General features: G+C 40.1%; 2 protein-coding genes and 1 long non-coding RNA gene across 3 annotated transcripts in view; 2 read left to right on the top strand and 1 right to left on the bottom strand.

Annotated features, from left to right (window-relative positions):
• Positions 1–9,000, top strand: part of WNK3 (WNK lysine deficient protein kinase 3) — a 191,740-nt gene extending 182,740 nt beyond the window's left edge. The window contains exon 22 of the mRNA XM_049643249.1: positions 3,402–9,000. Coding sequence (XP_049499206.1) covers positions 3,402–3,731 — 330 coding nt within the window. The 3' untranslated portion in view covers positions 3,732–9,000. The remainder of the gene's footprint in view (positions 1–3,401) is intronic.
• A 3,275-nt stretch (positions 9,001–12,275) lies between these two features.
• On the bottom strand, positions 12,276–16,401 carry LOC125932186 (uncharacterized). Its single transcript, XR_007460545.1, has 2 exons — positions 16,124–16,401; positions 12,276–12,494 (listed from the first exon to the last, which is right to left on the bottom strand). It is a non-coding gene; the product is annotated as an uncharacterized LOC125932186 (long non-coding RNA).
• A 315-nt stretch (positions 16,402–16,716) lies between these two features.
• Positions 16,717–21,294, top strand: part of FAM120C (family with sequence similarity 120C) — a 112,415-nt gene continuing 107,837 nt past the window's right edge. The window contains exon 1 of the mRNA XM_049644618.1: positions 16,717–17,469. Coding sequence (XP_049500575.1) covers positions 16,789–17,469 — 681 coding nt within the window. The 5' untranslated portion in view covers positions 16,717–16,788. The remainder of the gene's footprint in view (positions 17,470–21,294) is intronic.

The following is a 21,294-nucleotide window of genomic DNA, read 5'->3' as shown; positions in this document are numbered from 1 at the left end:
TAAAAACTGAGAACAAACTGAGGGTTGATGGGGGGTGGGAGGGAGGGGAGGGTGGGTGATGGGTATTGAGGAGGGCACCTTTTGGGATGAGCACTGGGTGTTGTATGGAAACCAATTTGACAATAAATTTCATATATTAAAAAAAAAAAGCTCTTTAAGCTAGAATATTATAAAAGGCATCTTAAGTTTATGGATGAGATTCCTAGTTAATTGCATATGGCCTTAGTCAGATGTACATGCAGTTGAGATATAGAAGGATGTCCCCAATGCATTCTGGAGTGGTAAGAAGGCAGGCTTATAGAACAGTATATACAGTATTTGTTTAAAATTATGTGCATTAGATATTTATATATATACACAGAACTAGGAGAAGCCGTTAACAATATACTGGATGGTGGAATTTGAGCCTTATTTTACATTTTACTTCTCTGTTTGAACTTTTAAAGTATCACTTTTTCAAAATGAGTAAATCTATCAAAATGTGAATCACGGCTTAGAATCTGAACCCTCATAATTGCAAGATGTATATGTGTGTATATGTGTGTGTGTGTGTGTGTGTGTGTGTGTGTGTGTGTGTTGTGTTTGTGTACCTGTATGTATGTGTTTGTAGTCATTGCATATAATTTGGTAAAGAAAGTCTGAAAATACATTTAGTGTTAATGTTGAATAAAAATTTCAAAAGCCTACATTTTCCAAACTAGTAAGCAGTATTCCTGCGTGGGGACTCTGTGTACTTATCTTACTCCTGGCACCAATTTATATACGGATAGTATCACCATTGTAAAAATTGGAAGCCTTTAGAGGCAAACTTCAAGGCATAAATGCATTTGTGCTGCCAGTGAGAGAGCCTCTGAGTACTGTGTGAATGGAGGCTTTTGTTGACTAGTAGGAGGGTGGTTTATTGCAGTATAATGGAGGATTTTTGGAGGGAGAGTGAGTAGAAAATGGCAGTATGAACAAGAGTGGTAGAGGTCTCTAAGCAGACAGAATTGGGTTCCAGTGTCAGCTCAGTCACTTACTAGTTATATGACTGTAGGCAAGTCATCTGTGCCTCAGTTTTCATGTCTTCAAAACAGAGATAATACCTACCTTCCTTAAAACATCACTGTGAAAATTAAATGAGGTAACACCTCTAAGATGCCTAAATAACTATTTTTGTATTTTAAGTTCAGTTGATTACATGTTTGTGTGGAAAGCACATCTCATTATCTAATGTTCTTGCTTGTTACTGGTCTGTGGCCTTATTAGAAAATTTTGTCACAATTATGTCAGGCCCTTTACTTTGTGCCAAGCCCTCTACTAGGCACTGGGTTTGATGAGCAAAAACAAGTATGTGCCCTATCACATGGAACTTACACTCTAGTGGGACAATTAGACATGAACAGACTTATATAATATAGGATATCATATAATAAGAGAGTTGGTCTAGTTAAGGGAAGTCAAGGAAAGCTTCCCTGAGAAGGTGATGATTGAACAGAGATCTGAAGGATGAGTAGGTGTTAACTAGGTGAAAAAAGGGAGGTAATCTGATTCCAAGTGGAAAGAACAGCATATGCTAAAGCTCTGTATTGGTAAAGGGATCATGAGGCCACTGAAAGTAGGCCAATTTTGCTGAAGTGAAGAGAGCAGACAGGAATTGGTGCACAGTGAATCTAAGGAGGTTGGGAGGGTCTTAAAAGTGGTGGTGATAAAGACCTTTGTCTTTAAGAAAGATGGATAGCCATTGAAGCCCTAGGGTTCACATCAGATTTGCTTTTTGAAAAGATCACTCTGACTTGAAGCAAGAAGAAAAGATTATTGGAGGTAAGGGTAGAAATTGATAGACCAATTAAGAGTTAGTCACAGTAGTACAGTTAAAGAGAAATTGAGATGAAGAAAAATGAACAGATTCCAGGAAATGTTTAAGAGATAAAATGGATGAGATTTAGTGATGGAATGGATGTATGGCAGAGGGGAGGTATCAAGACTAGGTTTCTGGCTGACATTACTGGCTATCATTCCAGCCTACCAATCACCAAGTTGCAGAACATGAGTAGGCATTATGTTTTGGTAAAGGAAAGACCATAGGTCATTTGAATCTCAGATGCCTTTGAAATATGCAAGAGAAGGTTAGGTCCTCTCCACTGGTCTTTTTAAAAATAAAAATCACACTACTGTTTGTAAAATAATGTTCATTATAGAATTTAATCAATGCAGAAAAGTATGAATTCTAAAATACCACCTTCAAATCCCAATACCTAGAAATAATTGTCACTAACTTTAAATAAACACCATTTCAGATTTCTTTCTATGTCTGTATATGGATACATGGAAATGACTTTATAAAAATGAAGTCATACTATATGTGCTCTTTTGTGTTTTAAATATTTATATATTTATATATATTTATATAATTTAAATCCAAGTTAACATATATTATAATAATGATATCAGGAGTAGAATTTATGTGCTCTTTTGACTCAGAAGTATTACATTTAATTTTACTTTAACAGAACAAAAACACTGATATGAAGAAGGGATTACTGAACTTTCAATAAATGTCTTTTTACCTCAGGAGATACGGTCATTCATTCTTGAGTCAGGCAAAGCCTTTATTCCAACTTTAGTTTGAAAGTTTATTTAAAAGGGTTTAGGCTTGACTTTTCGATTTAGAAGAACTTAGCATTAGCGACTGATACCAAACTCTCCTTTAAGTGAGAATTATTTACTTCCATTAGACTTATTATTACCATGTGTATAAGATTTCAGTAATCTCTATACACATACATAATCGTAGTAGGACATGATAAGGGCAGGCAGGAATATATTTTCAGAATACTGCCAAAAACTTCCCAAAATGCAACAGAAATGTTAGACTTTAACGCAATGAGTAGGAGTGGGTAGGGAGGTGACATTTATTGAGCATCTACTCTGTGTGCCAGGTTCTTTCTCCTGGGCCACACATAATCATGCTCCTCTGTCTCCAAAGAATTCTGTAGTAAGGTGGGCTATGGTCTGTGGTGCTACATGAGAGAATTCATGGGGCTGGCAGAAAGAAGTAAAATTATAAAGAGTAGTGCTAGCATAAAGAAAGGAGACGACACTAAATAGTGAACAGAGTGCTACCTCTATTCACTGGAGTTAATCCTCACCTCACTATTAAGTTACTTAGTGATATTTGGTGTTACCAATTTTTAGCTTCGGTTTCCATATCTGAAAATGCCTACCTTGCAGGTCAGTAATGAAGAGGAAATGAAATAAGGTATGCAACTATGCTTGGCACACAGAAAGGTGCTCCAAAAATGGTAGCCGCTCATAGTAATAATGGGAGTAGTAAACCAAAAAGAATAGGAAAGAATACAGATGGGTAAAAGCATCTACCAAATAAACTGATCTTTTGTTTTTATTTTTGTTTTCGTTAGAATACTCCATCTACTATGGGCTACACATCAACATGGATTTCTTCTCTGTCCCAAATCCGTGGAGCTGTCCCAACCTCCTTGCCACAAGGACTCTCACTCCCTTCATTTCCTGGGACATTATCATCATATGGAATGCCCCATGTCTGTCAGTATAATGCTGTGGGGGGGCCAGGATACCCAGTACAATGGGTAGGAATTTCAGGAACACCACAACAGTCTGTAGTAATTCCGACTCAATCTGGGGGACCATTCCAGCCGGGAATGAATTTACAGGCATTTCCAGCTTCATCAGTGCAGAATCCATCTGCCATCCCGCCTGGCCCCAAATGAATCAGAGTAGATGATGAAGAAAAGGGAGAATTTTTTCAGAATTATTTTCAGGATACCTAAGATACTAAACATTCTTCTTCTTGGGTTCTGCCATATTTTCCCTCGTTTGAGTTTACCTTCCACTGTATTTTTTTTTTGTTTGTTTCATTGTGGTATTTTATATAGCTCATCATTCTATAGAACTGTGCAGTTTGTACATAGAGCACTGCACACAGAAATGTTTTTTCACTTCAAATCCTATCCTCTTTGATACTTGATTTTTTAAAAATACCGTTCAGAATGCTTTAATAAGCTCAGCTTGAGCATTAACATTTCCAGGACACTTTCCATGAATTGCTGAGAAGCCCCCATTTTTTACTGCTGCTATCTGCAGCTGGATGATACTTTAAAATGTATAAAAACTATTTAAATTGAAACTCCCCAAACGTGGACGAAGTGAGACCCTCCAACAGCCGGAGTCTTATGGGATTCTTCACATGTTTATCTTAGGTTTACCTTTCACAGAAGGCAGGGTAACTTGCTGCAGGAAATGTTTTGGTATATAAAATTAGAATAACTTTGTCAACCAGTATAGACCATGAGCCCTTTTTAATGTGATTTTCTTCCCGTCGTCACAGCAGTAGGAGTAAAGCCTTGTTTTAAGTGAGGCGGAGAGAAAGGAAAAAACAGAACTGTAACAGTTCCTTGATTCTGCAGATACTATAGCTACTTTAGGATTTCAATAGTAATTCAAAGTAGCTATCTCCTTGTTTCTCATGTGCACACTACATTGTTTTTGAGCATCTGAGAGGCATTGATTTGGCTTGCATTCTTTTGCAAGGGATATATTGCAGCTGATACGAATCTCATTTGGGGGGAATCTTTGTATTCCTAACAAAGAGAATTCAAGTTACACCTCTATTAATCCATTCTTCTGAAGTAAAATGTACTTGACACAGCAGGTTGTACGTTTTGAGACTTACACATGAAACACTGGCTTTACAGGGTTCTAAGATGTGGGGTATACACTGTACTGCAGTGAGATAGTAGACCCTCGAAGGACACTATTTAAGTTGCCCTTAGATTTTTTTTTTGATTACCATTTTTTTTTAGTTGTTATAATTTCTTATTAGTATATATAGCATCCTAGATGATTTTAGATCTTAGATGATATGGCAGCCTCTTTAGAATCTGAGAGAGATCACTGTCAAGTTGCACTTTACTGGGTTTTATCCAGTTTTAGGAGGAGGTGAGGCAATGTCAAAATAGACACTTTTGGATTTCAGGAAGGTTAACTATAATAATCTTAAAAGGCTGGTCACAGAGTTACCTAATGCTCAGTCTGTGAAACCCAAACAGAATTTTTAAATGGTATTTATCAACTACTACATATACACATTTAAAATACTTACTTTCCACTCTGAAAATTTCAAGGTCATTTCTAGTACACATTTACCTGATAATGAGTTCTGTCTACTGGTAAACATTCCAAATTATCACCCAACATTTCTGTTAAAAGATTTTCCTCCAAGTTCCTCTAAAATTTTTACCCCATGAGCTTGGCAGGTAAGGAAAACTTAATAGGTGTAGTTTCCTGTTTTGTTTGCTTGTTTGTTTGTTTTTTGCATAGTCTACTTTGTGATATTCAGTACCCTTTTCAAAAAATGTGTCTGATATTGCTTACCTGAGGATCACACTAACCATCATGAAGGTTCTGTCACTATCATTTGGGGTGTCTAAAGCAGCATTTTCAGAATTGCTGTTGATAAGAGCCACAGTTTCTTTTCATAAATGAAAACATACTCTGGTTTGGGTGAGTCTTTCTAAATCTTATGTACAGATTCTTCAGATTTCTTCTACAGTATTGTTTTGCAAGTTGCAGTGATTTTAGGACATTAGTGTAATGCAAATGCTTGCATTGCAGTGTTTTCCATGTGTACAAAAACAATGCACCTAAAATCCATAATTCTTTAAAACTGCTCGTGTTTCATTATAAGAGTTGGCTTGTGTAATCACATTGAGACTTACAACCTATAAAGTGAAAATCCTGCAGGTCTTAAGATCTCTTCTTCAACAGTTGTAATCCTTTTAAACAGTGTACCCCAGGATGAAAAAACCTCCATGGATGACATGCACAATTACATTTATTAATGGCTGCTCTGCATCAGATGTCCCACATTTTGCCACCACCTCTGTTTTATGTAGAATTCATCATTCATTTGCCTGCAGACTTTTGCAGTGCCTTGTAATATTTAGAATCTTTTCAGATTTTTTGCTGGAAAGAAAAGTAGTCTTCTAAAGTTTGAAGATGGTGAATAGTGTACTGCTGTCTCCATGCTGACTGCAGTAGTTGGGTTAACATATGTTATGTATACATTATGTATACGTAACATGTATCAGTTTAAAAATACAGAAAAAAGTGAGTTTGTGCGGAAATGAAGAAAACAGTGTTATTCACACCACTGTGAGTTTTTTTCCCCATTACTTAAATGTTTGATTCAGATGATAGTCACTTTGGCTGTAAATATTGGCTAGTTTTTTACCTAGGGGTTTTGCATTATTTCATAATTTTGCTAACTCATATAATAGTGCTGTTTTCATCCTTGCTGAGGTAATTTTCCTCCCCAGAAATAATTAACTCTTGAGGTAAAGCTCAGAAATTCCCTTCTTACTTAACAAAATGCCTGCTATATAACAAGGGCCTTCTACCCATTTCCAAAAAACCACACAAACCTATCCTTTTCATTTTCCTTTTTGTAGAAGAGAAAAAGGTCGTACTGAACAATCCTGCTTGTAAAGTTTATTTGGGGGATAGTCTGTATGTCCAACCACCATGTTTACTTCTCCAAGTACAAGTCTGATGAATAGTACTGTATCTCCATATGTGGCAATGTGAGCATTTCATCATGAAATACATGCTGCTATGTTTGTGAAGTTGGGTGTTAACATCATAAGAATATGAAACCAGTATTGGTGTAAATCTAATGAAAATAACCCTATGTATATTTGTAGCAGTCTTGAATCTCTATTTAAGGTAATTTGCTGTAATATAACAAATATCCATTTTGTTTTTCATCCTTTTCTTGCCAATTTTATATCAAGCATGAATTCTAATGGTTTGACAGCAAAATTATCTGTGAAAGCTTAAAAGGCACTTTTCTGCTGTGATTTTTGGATTGAGTGTGGTGTGTTATGTGCAGTATGATGGGATGTATCATTTTAGAACTCCAGATTTAATTACAGTCCAATTACTTTTGTTTATCTACCTCGTTTTCAGTGCTGTTTGGGGGTGTACAAGTAAACACTGCCTGTGAAACTTGCTTTTTTGCCTTGATTCTCAGTATTCTTTCAGGTTCCAAATCTGGCCTGCCTCCTTGTCCCAGTGCTAACCATGAGTTTGAGATGAGTGGGACCATCACTCTGCCACCAATCTGTGTTTAAGTGATGAGAGCCATGTGCCTCTGCAGAATAAGCTTTGGGGATTTGGGGATGGAGAGCAGAGAAGTACACCCAGCTGGTGGCAATGTAGGACTTAGTTGTAGGAGTCCATTGTAAAATAAATAGTAAGAAAGTACTAAATTAGACAGTCCAGTGCCTGTAACTTAGCATCTTTTATTAAAGATGCATTTCTTGTCTTGTGTGCCTAAAGGGCTATGGGTTGAAATTGCTTTAACTACCGCAGTGAAATAGTTGATAAATCCTACAGCAGTGGCCTGTCATTCAGCATATTAGCATATTGCTAGGTATTTGCAGTGGCATTTTGTTAAAATGGCTGTATGCTTTTAGTTGAATTGTAGTTGGTGGTAACTGTTTATCTGATCTCTAAAGTTTATTGGAGGCATTGACTTTCTTTGTGGTCTTTTCTGAATGATGCATTTTTTGTTTTTCCAGAAACTCAGCTAATGTTTGTAAGCCACATGTTCCTTGTTTCACATGTTTATGGTGTGTAACACTACAGCATATTTAATCTTAGCAAATGCTGTATTTCAGGCTGTATACATTCCTGAAGTATATTTGGCATCAGTTTGGGATTCAGTTATTTAATCTTCTGTTTGGTTCAGAAAAACTTGAGATTTGAGGTGGTGTGCAGGCCATTTTTTTAAAGAATAGGTTGTTCATTTTTTCATTCTGTTGTTTATTGTAGACTTTTTTTTATCCCCCCCCCCCCCACACTTTGAAGATGAACCAGAAAAGGGGGTGGGTTGTAGAAAAGGCCATTGATTTGATAAATGTAATTTCTGGGATTCAGATTTTTTTTTAATCCAATCCAATTGGCAAAATTGTAACACTCAAACTTGGTAAAATCCTTTGAAATTATTATGACATTTTTATGGAGCCAAATGCTTTCAGATCACCATGGAAATAGTCTTTGTATGTGAAGGATGAACACAAACATTGGTCAGGGTCCCTGATAGCCAAGATAGGCAGGGGCCTGGGGTAGTGGCTAGGTTACACTCAAGTTATTTTCAACTGAGATAGTTGGAGGAGTGTACAAACTAACAGCTTCCATTATGAAAGGTTTTCTTTTAGTTAAAAACCACCTCAAAAAGGCTAAAAGTCAAGCAAGAAGGGAAGAGAGAAACTGGGCTTTTGAGAAAAAAATGTGCCAGTGTAAAATAAACCCCTAAATGCGTGCTTGTCATCCTTCCAGGTTTTTTTTTAAGTTACATTTCTTTTCACTATAAATTAAGATTTCAGATTGAGGTTTGTGGTCCAGAACGTACCCTCAGCAGAAAATAGTGACTGATCAGAAAGTGCAGTTGTTCAAGGTCTGTCATGCTCAATCACTTAAAGCTGTAATTTGTTTGATATGAATATTAAGCATGTAGACCTAGTGCAGCATGGGAGCCACTCAGGAAGTTTATGCAATTAATAAACTTTCATGCATAATTTACTATGAAGTATGCAGGATTTCAGCCACTTCTCTACACTTAACATTTAGTTGTATATGTGAACTCTCCTTTCTTAACTGGGGAATGTAGCATTATATAGTATGTTGTTAAACTTAATTTTAATTTTAATCCTTCTTGACATTAACTTTTTGTTTTGTTTTGCTTTTTGGGGGGGTTGTTTTTGGTAAACCAAGTGATCTGCCTTTAAGCAGTTGTCTGATTTTGGTTCGTTGAAACTGTGATTTTTATTTCATTTGTACCCAGCCATTGTAAGTATTTTGTTTCTTGGAAATTTTGTTTTGAAACAGAAAATAAAGGCTGTGTTATAAAATGAATATGTTATCTTATTAAAATGCTTTCATAGTCATTGCAATCACCTGGCTTAAACTGGTTCTTCATTTATCCAGTGTAATTTAGCAGATTTAAAAAATTTAGTCCTATAGATTACGCTGACTGAACAAATTAACCAAGCCGTGTATTACCTCTTGATTTATAGCCCCAGGAAATTTTGAGCTGTACCTCTTCTCCACCCTTCTCAATGAGCCATAATTGTAACAGTCACTATGACTTTCTTAGTACTTGTTGTGTTATCTAGGCCTTTACCTGTGGTATTTTTAGTTCACAAAAAAATCCTATAAACTAAGTCTATTACTATCTCCACTTTACAGAGAAAATTTATGGATTAGAGAGATTAAAGAATTTTCCATGGTAACATAGCTAGGAAATGGTGAAACCTGTACCCAAACCCAGGTCTGTCTGACTCCCAAGCTCATGGGAAAAACTCCAAGCCATACAACTCTCAGATATACTGTATGATAAATAATGCAAATACATTTGCAGTAAGTTTTCATCTATTATCAGGATTAGTATGTACTCTTTTCTTATATATCTTTCATGAGGTTATATCCAGTGCTTGTTTCTTTTTAATTTTTTTAACATTTATTTATTATTGAGAGACAGACACAGAGTGTGAGCAGGGGAGGGGCAGAGACAGAGGGGGAGACACAGAATCTGAAGCAGGCTCCAGGCTCTGAGCCGTCAGCACAAGCCCGATACGGGGCTCAAACCACGAACTGAGATCATGACCTGAGCCGAAGTCAGTAGCGCAACCAACCAAGCCACCCAGGCGCCCCTTCAGTGCTTGTTTCATAAAGGATTCAAAATGTGCCCTTTGCACAAACTTGAGTTTTCCTTTCATATTGACAACGTTTCAACAATACACCTTTAGCAAAAAGTACGTTTTGAAATTTCCCTCCCACATCTCTCATTTATCACACTACAGTGACTTGGGAAACTGCCCAATGAGATCAGATCACTTGTTCACTTGATAACTTAGAAGAAACATGCATATGTTTATGCAAACAGCCCTGGAGGAAGAGTTAGAGGCTTATCAAAATTATCCAAAATTAGATGAGGATTTTTAAAGTGTTTTAAAAAATCTCTTACCTTTACTTACTGACCCGGTAACTCTGAGGCATTCTATGTTAGGTGATTGCTAAAGGAAGGACCTAAAGTACATAGTGGAACAAGCATGGGTTTTGATTTGCAGACCTCTCAAACTTCGACTTTCTCATTTATAAAATGAGGTGGTTGTGAATATTAAATAGGATATATAAAAGCAGCCACCCCTGTCCCTAAATTTTTTAATTGTATTCACTGTTGACATACCTCTGGTGACTTCCACAGTAAAATTGTACTGGGGAAACCAGGCTGGTTTGGAAATGGGCCCTGATTCTTATTACAGTTAATACAGATACTTTTTAGAGCCCAGCAGACCTGGGTTTTATTCTAGCTTTGTGAACTTGGGAAAACTGCTTAACTTTTCTGCTTCAATTTTCTTATCTGTAAAAAGGATAGCTGTCTCAGTTGGGGTTGTTTCCAGACTAAATGAAACAGCATATAAAGAGCTTAGCATTATATCCGGTACACAGTAGGCTTCTTCAAATGATAGTAACAACTACTCAAGGGGCATTACATATCGCTATTTTAAGAGAAGAGGAAACAGGTGACAAAATTGGACCCAACTTGTGAGTCAATGTGAGGTCTGTTGGTGGAGGAGATTAGGTATTGGCCCAAAAGGTGTTGGATGATGTGACAGAGTGAGGTTTAGAGGTGAAAGTGTTTCAGTTGGGGCATAAGACAATATAAAACCCATTTAAAATGTACACCACTAGATACATGAAATGGTAGAGAGCCACCTGGGTGGCTCAGCTGGTTAAGTGTCCGATTCTTGATTTCAGCTCAGGTCATGATCTTTGTGGGTCTGGGCCCATCAGGCTCTGTGCTATTAGCACAGAGCCTGCTTGGGATTCTTTCTCTCCCTCCCTAGCTGCCCTTGCCCCAGAGTACTGTCTCTGTCTCTCTCAAAATAGATAAATAAACCTAAAAAAAGTTTTAAAAAAAGAATGAGAGGGTAGAATTTTCTGCGACTAAAGAGTTTAGAAAGAGCTCAACTAGTAGTAGTTGGGGAAAAGAAGGTGGGGTCTTACAAAGGAAGTTCAAGACAGAAATGAAGATGTACAGCATAAGTAATGGTCCAAATAGGAGCAGGACCTTGTGATAAAGAAATGGAAAGGACTAGCTCACATGCACGTTACAAATAAGGAAACAGCCTCAAGAATTTAAGCAGTATTTGTAAGGGTTCTACATTCCAGCTCAGAGGTTCTCAACCCTGACTGCATATTAAAATCACCTGGGAAGCTATTTAGAGCTATGTAAAGCACAACAATGTGAATATACTTAACACTACTGAACTGCACACTTGAAAATGGTTAAGATGGTAAATTCTGTTGTATATATTTTACCACAAGTGAAAATAAAAAATGTGTCTGTGTCCCATCCCTATAACCAGTATCATTACATACACACAGTAATGTAATTAAGGTTGAGGACCACTGTCATCGTTTCCTTTATTAATCAAATGACTTCCCTACTTGCTATTAGCCAGTTATTGGTTCAAGAAAAACAAGAAATATGGCAGCCTCATTAGACCTTCTAATGAACTACTTTCTATAACCATATGAACCTATAGCCTCTCAAACAGGCCCCAAGGATTTGGGCAATAGAGAAAGCTAAGTGGGCCCCTTGCTACTTAAGTGGAACATGTCAGAAGATTGAGTCCACTGTGAACTCTCCGTGCAACCTCTTTATGTTTCTCTCTACCCTTCATGACACGAGTGAACATTTATTAGGAACTTACTGTGCCAGTTATTGTGCTAAGCACTTTACATCATTTAATCTTCACATTTAATCTTCACAATCCTCACAAGCTTCTGAGGTAAGTATCGTTACCATCTCACTTCTAAGCTCCCTGTCAAAAACTGCTTTTTCCCCAGTGCCCAGCTTTATTCCAGGCATGTAGTAGGTGCCAAATCTGTTGAATAAATTAATGAGTCCCTATTTCACAGATACAGTAAGGGATCAAGAGGCTAAGTAACTTGTTAAAGTCAGATAGCTAATAAGGAGTTGAACTGGTATTGGAACCCAGATCTTGGTTCCAAAGCACGCACTTCAACTACTAATCTGTGACATCTATTGTGCCCTCTCAGGGCTTCAACTTTCAGGGCTTTGGCCTATGTTATCTCTACCCTCTTTGGCCAATCCAGCATAAAGTTTCAACTGTATTATGTTAAGACTCTTGTGTACAAGTAATAGAAATCTGATGTGAACAAGCTTAAGCAAAAAGAGGAATTTATTATAAAGATGGTGGTGTCTCACAAAACCCAGGGATAATGCAGATGGGCCTTAGGAACAAATACATCAGATGCTTGAATGCAGCCAGGATTTTTCATCTCTCCTCCAGCTCAATCCCAAATTCTCTATGAAGGTACATGAAGGATGACTCCTGCTGCAGCCCTGAGGATAAGGCAGAGAAGGTGGTAGAAAAGGGGTGCTGGGAAGACAAAACAACAGATGTTTACTTATACTTCTCTTCTTCATGGTCCATCAACACATATGACATTTTCCCCATATCTACAATTCCCAAATGCCCATACCTAACATAATCCATGGACAACTGCAAGTCACATGCAACTTCTGCATCCGGAAGCAATAGCATGGCATAGACCTGCCCCTTCCTTGTCTACTTCAGCGACAAGCTAAATGTAACTCCTTTTGATCCTGCAACCTTTAATAAACTTAACTACTAACAACAGACCTAACATGAGAAATAGAGAAACAGATTAACCACAATCAAAATTCCCCTTTAGGAAAGGAGAAGGGCACACCATTATCAGCCACCAGGACCAAGTATGCACCACTTCCACCTGGATAGGAATAAAGGAATAAATTACAGGCATAGAAAAATTTATGCGAGTCAATTTACCTTCTCACTTAACCAGTCTGTACTTGGGCCTAGGGCATACTCTAGAAGAGCAGCGATTCTCAAACTTGAGAGTGCATTAGAGTCACCTGGAGGTGAGACCGGCAAAAACTTTCCTGACATGAACACTCCCTTCAAACACCTGCACCAAGAGACTTGACCAAACTTTAGTATGGCTTCTAGTAGCCTAAGGCTAGTCTCTGAGATGACCCATTTCCCATCTGGAAAGCTTAGGGCTATCAAAAGAATTTATAGTTTGTTCTAGCCAACACTTAAAGATAGGCCCCTGACCTCCCTTTTAGAGCCTTGTGAGTTCTTCCCCTGTCCCCTTGAGATGTATATGTATCTCCTACAACTCAGATATTTCTTAAGGACCTGAGAGCCACTCCTTTGAAATGTAATCATCAGGAAGGCTAGGGCCTTTACCTCCCCCCCAGTCTGTAGGAGGATAGCATCCTAAGTTCAACAACTGTCAGCTAGCAGACCGAGCTGGCCTACTCCCTTTTACACTATCACCCACTTTTTGTAATTTTTCACTTCCCTCACTCTACTTGAGTCCTTGCGCCCTCCTTATCTTTCTTCCCTCATCCTCTCTTTAAAACACCTAGTCACCTCTGTGCAAGTGGGAACAGAGCTCAGCTTTTTTCCCCTACTGGCAGTAGTTACTGAATAAAATGTTTTCACTGCTTTAACTAATGTCGAGTTTTGTTTATTTTTGACATTACTTAAAATGAGTATTGCTGGCCCCACTCACAGTTTCTGATTCTGGAGGTCTGAGGTGAGGCCTGAGAATTTCTAACAGTTTGTAGGTGATACTGATGCGCCAGTCCAGGGACCAAACTTTGAAAATCGCTGTTCTGACTCTGGTCCCTATTCACTAGATACGATTTTCTCATGATAAAACTTCCTCAGAACCTAATTTGACTGCCTGTGGATTTCATTTGAGGGGACTCTGAATGCTAATCAGTCCAAGAATCTTGTCAAATTATGCTCTTTGAATCTTCAGATCTACTAAAGGGAATAATCTGGCTCATCCTGTTGCAGTTTCTATTTCTTAGCACTCTACCTAACGACTTGGCTCATTCTCCCTAGCATTCCACTCAAGATCTTCAGTTCAGAGCTTAGGTAGGAAATAATAGGCTGTGTTCAAGGCTGTAAAGCCTCTCTTTTCTGATCTGCTCTGGGAATGTTATGCCTACCCTCTCTTTGATTCCAGCTAAATCCATTTACAGAAGGAGACCTCATCACATTTGGGGGATTTGGAGAACAAGGAATCTATGGAGGCTTACACAGATAACCTCATTCCAATTACCTAAGTGCCAATTTCCTAACCACTTGAACCACTGAAATATTTGACATGAGACAGAGTTCTACCACTGTTAATTCAGCAAAGCCCATGAATACCTGACACTCAGCAATTGCAGATCTCTTGATACAGACAGAAGGGCTGCTCTGTTTTGAGCCCCGAGAGCAGTAAGCAACTGCTTTGCTGCCAGATAACACAGAATGCCAACTTCCATTAACTGATGTGGGATATCTCCAATCTCTGCCAATTTCGTATTTTAGGGTCTGTAAATTGCCATACTCTATTTCTCATATCAGGTCTTGAACTTTGTTTCTGGTCATAAGTAGTTTCTAACTACTTTGTAAAAGTAGTAATAATAAGTATATGAGGTTGCCTCACAGAAACCAAGGACTAGAAATGTTTCAGGAATGATAACCTGGAACTTAAACACAATGAAGGCTATGTCTCATCTCTGTGCTGAGAATCTGCATTTTTCTTCTCTTTCTGTAGATCAGTATCTTATACCTCTGTCCCTGTGGTGGGAAAATTGCTGACAGCTTCCAAGTTTTATGCTTAGAGAAAAACTGATCTCTGTGGTTCAATTCCAGCTTTCTAGGGAATGAGAGTCTGATGGACCCAGCTTGGATTATTTGTCCACCTGTGACCCACTGAGCTACAGTAATAAGAACATGACAGTTTTTGCTGTAACTCTGTCAATGGGAGGAGAGTCATTTCCCAGAAACAGAAGGCTAAGTAGACAATCCAACAGGTGTTCACTGTACTAGAAAACCTCTATTCTTTCCATCTTTCATCCATTCAAGCTACTGTTCTCTACTTTCACTGGTCATTTTCAAGAGTTCCCTATATGCACTGCTTCACCATTTATTTATTCTTTGCAAATCTGTCTTGTTCTATCTCCACTATTCTTTTATGATAAATTCCTTTATGGAGCTTGAAGCTTTTACAGCTTTTGCATCCTAACAGACTGTTCTCCAACTTCATTCATCTTGACTACTCTAGGGTTCTGCACTTTTGCATTCTAACTCTGCCTGCCATGATCTCCCATCTCTCATGTTCCAAGCCAGATCTGGTTACTAATTACAAAACATGTTTTCTGCCCTCCTCCTGCTAAAAGAATGGGCCCTAAAGGCCAGCCAGAAGACTGGTGCTACATCAAAAATCAACTGAAAATCTATTTTTTTCAAAAGATTATGATTCTGTCCGTCCGGAATTGTAGCCCTTGCAGTTATTTTGCAAATGCTTCCTGACAGATTGATTCACAATGAGGTTTAGAAACAAAGGTCCTAACTATACAACACTGTAGCTCAGTGAGTACTGGAAAGATACAACTTGAAGTTTAATTTGTATTGGTACTTATTTCCCACACCAAAGAGATTTTGAAGAAAAGGGATACTCAATTTCATTTTGTTTCTGCACTGCGTCCGGCAAATAATGTCAATTTCACCACTCATAAATTGGGGCCAACAATGCTTTGAAGAATTATGGTAGTTAAAAGTTAAGTGGATTACTACAGAAATGTCGGTTATCGCTTTTAAATTTCATGTGTGCCATCTAGGGGCGCCTGGGTGGCTCAGTCGGTTAAGCGTCCGACTTCAGCTCAGGTCACGATCTCGCAATCTCACGGTCCGTGAGTTCGAGCCCCGCCTCGGGCTCTGGGCTGATGGCTCAGAGCCTGGAGCCTGCTTCCGATTCTGTGTCTCCCTCTCTCTCTGCTCCTCCCCCGTTCATGCTCTGTCTCTCTCTCTGTCTCAAAAATAAATAAACGTTAAAAAAAATTTAAAAAAAAAATTTCATGTGTCCCATCTCATTCACTAAAAGCTACGCATATTATTCCCCCACCACGCCCCAGCAAAAAAAAAAAAAAAATTCTCCCTCCTGGAGAATTTTAACATACATTAGTCGAATTCAATTAATCCATTCAACTTCCTTTCCCATGATGCATCACTTCTCCCCAAACTCCTTTTCCTGGAAAAGGCGGTAAATAGCCTGAAGCAACTAGGCGGACGCCAGGAGTTGTAGTGCAAATCCTAAACACAAATCACACCCCACCACTTCGGATCCTGTGAGCTCAAGGGCAGAAAGGGGTGGTAAATCTTGTTCCCAGACTGCATCCTGAGGCCGTAGAGAAGACTACAACTCCCAGGATGCCCCTCCGCCCCGCCCCCCCTCCCCCATCTAGAAAGCGAGTACCATAGAGAAGACGAGGCAACATGGCTCCCGGCGGTGGAAGGGAGAGACTTCACCCCTTTTGAAGCGGTGAAGCGCGGCCGGAGAGGGGGGAAAAAAAAAAAAAAAGTGACTAGAGTCCATCATCGCTTTTATCCTCTCAGCCTTCCCTAAATCCGGCCGGCCTCGCTCCTCCTCCTCACCCAAATCCAATCTATTGGTCTCCTCCCCACCCCGCCCTCATCCCCTCGCCCGCTCACCCCTCCCCTCGGGAATCCTTTTCCCGCCCCCTCGCCCCCCGCGGAGTGCGCACGCGTCCGTCCCCTGCTTCGCGCCCAGATCGCCACCTAACCTGCTCGCGCAGCCGCTGTCTCGTCTGCCCACCGACGAAGCATGGGCGTCCAGGGCTTCCAAGAGTTCCTGGAGAAGCGCTGTCCCGGGGCCGTGGTGCCCGTGGACCTCCTCAAACTCGCGCGCACCGTGTCGCGCCAGCAGCAACAGCACCAGCATCGCCAGCTGCCGCCTCCGGCAGCGCTAGCTCCCGGGGCTCCACGCACCGCCAGGGGCTCTGCGCCTCTGCAACCGCCACTCCCGCCCGCTGCCTTGGGTGCCTACTCCGGGGGCGCGGGGCCGACTCGGCACCATCACCCCGCTCACCACTTCCACCACCACGGCCAGGCGCATCCTGGGCTGCACCCGCCGCCCCCTCCGCTGCCCGGGGCCCGGGTGCTTGTGGACGCGGGCTCGGCGCTTCCGCGGCTTTATGGTGGCTACCAGACGGATTGGGTGTGTGGTGGCCAATGGAACGCCATGCTGGGCTACTTGTCAGCGCTATGCCAGGCTTGTGCCTATCCCGGCGGCGACGGCCTGGAGCTGGTGGTCATGTTCCCCGGGGGCCTGGGAAAGGACCGGCTGGCCGAGTGGGGCCGTCGGTGCCAGGCCGAGCGGCAGACAGCGCAACTGATCGTGGGACACGTGGGCAACAAGGGCACCCCTCCTCCACGGGCCTGGTTCCTGCCACCGGCCTGCCTGAGCCACTGCGTGAGGCTAGCACTCATCCGCTTCCGGGTCAAGGTGAGGGAGGGGCCGGATCTTAAATAATATGCCCCACACCTATACCCTCCCAGCTAAACACCTAACCACCCACTAACCTGCCACCCATCTACCCACTCACCGCCTAATCAGCTAATCCACTTGCCTAATTATCCACTGTCATTTTATCCATCCACCTTCCCCTTCATACCACCCCCTACCGATTCTCTGACCAACAGAAGTACATCTCTACCTGTGTCACCCCAATAACTCTCTTTACTTTCACTTATCCAGTGACCCGTCTCTGGGTTTTAGCCGAATTTTTTTGTAGCCCCATCTTTCTCCTGTCTTCTGCCTCAAGCTGAAATGCCCTTTCCAGTTGGCATCTCTCTTCCGTATGTCTCTTTTCCAACCTTGCAGCAAATCAATTAAACAAATGTTACATGAATACCTTTCGTCTACAACTTTCCCCCCATTTGACCCATTGAGATTTTTTTTTACCCATGTGTCTATTCAGTCTTTTTAATTTGCATATGCTTCTGTTTCCTCCTGCTTTAGCCTAAACAAAAATTTAAAAACCCACTGACTCAGTCACTGTTCAACAATTATTAGACCATTGAGAGTAAGGGGTTTAAGGGACATGTGAGACATGGGAGTCCTACCCTTGGAAAATCAAATATGTAAGCATGGAAGATTTATTTAATGGTATAAGTGTGTATGTGATTATGCTTCATGGTACAGATTGTAAGTACAGTATCTGTTGTGTGTGTGTTGGGGGATATCTGTGGGCTAAAATTGTAAGGGGAGGCTTCCTCAAAAAAGTTGGATCTCATTTAGTTCTTCAGGGATGGGTTGGATTTGAATGGGTTATGGGTTTGGGAGGAGGCTGCTTTAAGTAGGAGAAAGAATGAGAAGAAAGAAGCAAAAAGGAATATCAAGCATGTTAGGCCCCATGGGCAGTTAAGTCCAATCTCTGCATGTAGTTGGTTACTGTTTATGGGGCCTGGGGAACAGCTTGGCAGCCTCCCCAGTTCTTGGCACCACTCCTGCTGCTCTGATACTTTCCCATACTCTTAGGTTTCAAGTTCTTACGTGTAGGGAATAGCAAGGTTTGGGAAGTAAAGGAGGTGGGCAGGAAGAAGAAAAAGTACAGGGTTGGGTAGGACAAAATCTCAAACCCTATTCCCATCCGAGGCTCTTGGGTATGTGCTCACAGTTAAAAGACAGGACAGCGAATTTTGAGAATGATAAAGAAATGGTCCTGGGTGGAGTAATGAGGAGGAAAAAAAATCTCATTGAGAGACTGAAAGCTTGCAGTGGTCATAGAGTTTGTGGCCATAGTTCAGTCATGCTAGAACACCTTGTGCACATCAAATCTGTGCCTGGGCTGGATAGATTATAGCTGGTTTTAATAATAAGAAAATCCAGTCATGAGCTATCTTAAACATATATAGTAGAAAAAAATAATAGACATTCATTTGCTTGCCTTCCTGACCATATTTCAGTAAATTCTTCATTCATGATGATTCTTTCCACTTTGTTTTCATTGCTGCCACCCAAGCTTTAAGGACTTTTTACCTCATTGTCATTAACCTGGTTGCTGGCAACTGACTAACTAATGGAATGCTTAGTAGGTGTCAGGTGCTAATCTATGTGCTTTAACAACAAAATTATTTCATTTGATCCTCACAATAACCTGTGAAGCAGTATCATCCCTGTTTTCCAAATGAGGAAACTGAGGCACAGGAGGTTTAGAAACTTGCCCAAAGTCACCCAGTTATTAATGGCAGAGCTGAGGTTCTGGGATCCATGCCCAGGCAGTCTGGCTCCAGAGCCCATGCTCTTAACAACGGTGCTCTAAGATGAATCTTTCTAGAGTGCCAATGTGATTAGATCATTCCCATACTCAAAATGTTCCCTGGCTCCTTGGTAAAGACAGGTCTGGGTCATTCGTTTATATTCATTTATTGAGTGCTTGCTGTAGACTAGGTACTATGCCTGTTGCTGAGGATTCAGAGGTAAAAAAAGAAAATCCCTGTACTTAAGGAGGTCAGTTTAGTGAAAGACAAAACCGAGTTGCAGATACTGTTAGCTAATTGCAAATGATGAAAAATTTGGCCCCTACAGGGGGCATGCTTAATTCTGGGTCAGGGTTTGAAAGTTGGGGGAGGCTTCACAGATTGGTGCTGAGCCTTGGAGAGGGCTGGAAAGGATAAGTCAGGTGGTGGACAAGGGTGTGGAAACCTAAAATGGCTAGCCATGAGATCTGAATGGATTTGGATTAGAGGTTGGCAGGAGAATTAAACACGGAGTATGGATTTGTGGTTTCCAAACTTTTTTTGTTCATGCACCCCCAGCAGTCAAAAGTTTTTGAGAAGCAAACTTAATATGGCTTACCAAAATTCTCCATCACACATAGTCTCATTTTTAAAATCCCAGCAGTTTATCACAGTAAGATGGATTGATATGTGATAAAGCAAGTGTGGAGAAAATGGTAGAATCTCAGCTGTGGGTATTTACTCACTGTAAGATTTCAACTTTGCCAAATGTTTGAAGTTTTTCATAATAAAATATTTGGGAAAAAATTCCCAGCAGTCCTCTTCAGTCCTGAGAACTACCATTTGGGGAATATATAAATCTTATTCCCGATGCTACATTGTAAACACTCTTTGATCTTTTCATATTCTCCATAATATCTTGTATATTTTGGGTTTTGGACACATTTTTTTCCTGAATGAATAGGTCAGTAATTCTAAGAGAGTGGATTGTATGAGTAACCTAAAAAGTGTGTAGTGTGGCTCTTAATATAGTGAATTTAAGACTGACTGCAAAATCACATACGTAAAGAAATTATTTATTTTCGTTACCAGTGAACGAAGTTCTCTTTCCTGATTTTGGTTGGTGATCTTTGTTGTTGGAATGATGGCGAGCTTCCTGGTTTATAGTACACACTTAAAAGATACTGGTTAATAGCTGAGGTAAACAGCTGTGATTTGCTTTTATAGAGGAGTGTTCCACTATTTTGAAGATAGCAGATTTTCACTCAGATGATCTGCATGCTTACCACTTCTTTTGACTGAAATGCTAGTGCTTCAGAACAAAACCCACTACTGTATTTCTCTTCTTGGTTTTGTTCTTCAGACTAAGCTACAAAATGGGTCTTTATTCCTAATCTTATTTCCATTTGTGCAGGTATTAAATAAAAGATAAATTGCTGGGTTGTCTGGTTAACATTAGACAACTTAAGACTGCCCATGAGAAGATTATTGGCATGAATTTTGTCATTTGGTTGGTTTCATTGCTATGTCCTGCAAACCTTTGTAAGTGTAATCGTCAATAGCATTAAAATGAAGTAAACTGACCAATTGCTAGCCTGGGTCTCAAAAGTAGAGCAGCCAAAAGCAGTTTTAGAATGTGGTTTGGGAAATGATGTGGGGTGGCTATGGGGATGAATACTTTAACGGTTAAAAAAAGGTAACACTTAAAACCCACCACTTCACAGCTATAATTCTTTAGAATGGGACCAATTAAAGAAAAATGAGTTGATTTAAAGAAAAGTATTAAGTTACAATACTTGGATGCGGCAGAAATCATGTTGGTAGTACATGAGCGATCAAAGTTTTGAAAAGTCTGACCAAGAGCTGACACCATTTTATGCTTTCATTCTCTAAAATGCAGTATAGCAATGACTGCTATGCTTCCGGGTTATTTACTTACACCCTCAGTGCCACTTCTAGGTGCTGTAGTGGTAGGAAAAATTATTATAATAATTATTATTACTTCTTGAGCACCAAGTTGTACATAAAGTGCTTTTTAAATACCTCATTTATTCCTCACAAGCTTGCAAGAATGCCCAGTATTCTTCCC

Source organism: Panthera uncia, chromosome X (genome assembly GCF_023721935.1).
Source record: "Panthera uncia isolate 11264 chromosome X, Puncia_PCG_1.0, whole genome shotgun sequence".
Classification (NCBI taxonomy): Eukaryota; Metazoa; Chordata; class Mammalia; order Carnivora; family Felidae; genus Panthera; species Panthera uncia.
This window is presented reverse-complemented; position numbering and strand designations above follow the sequence as displayed.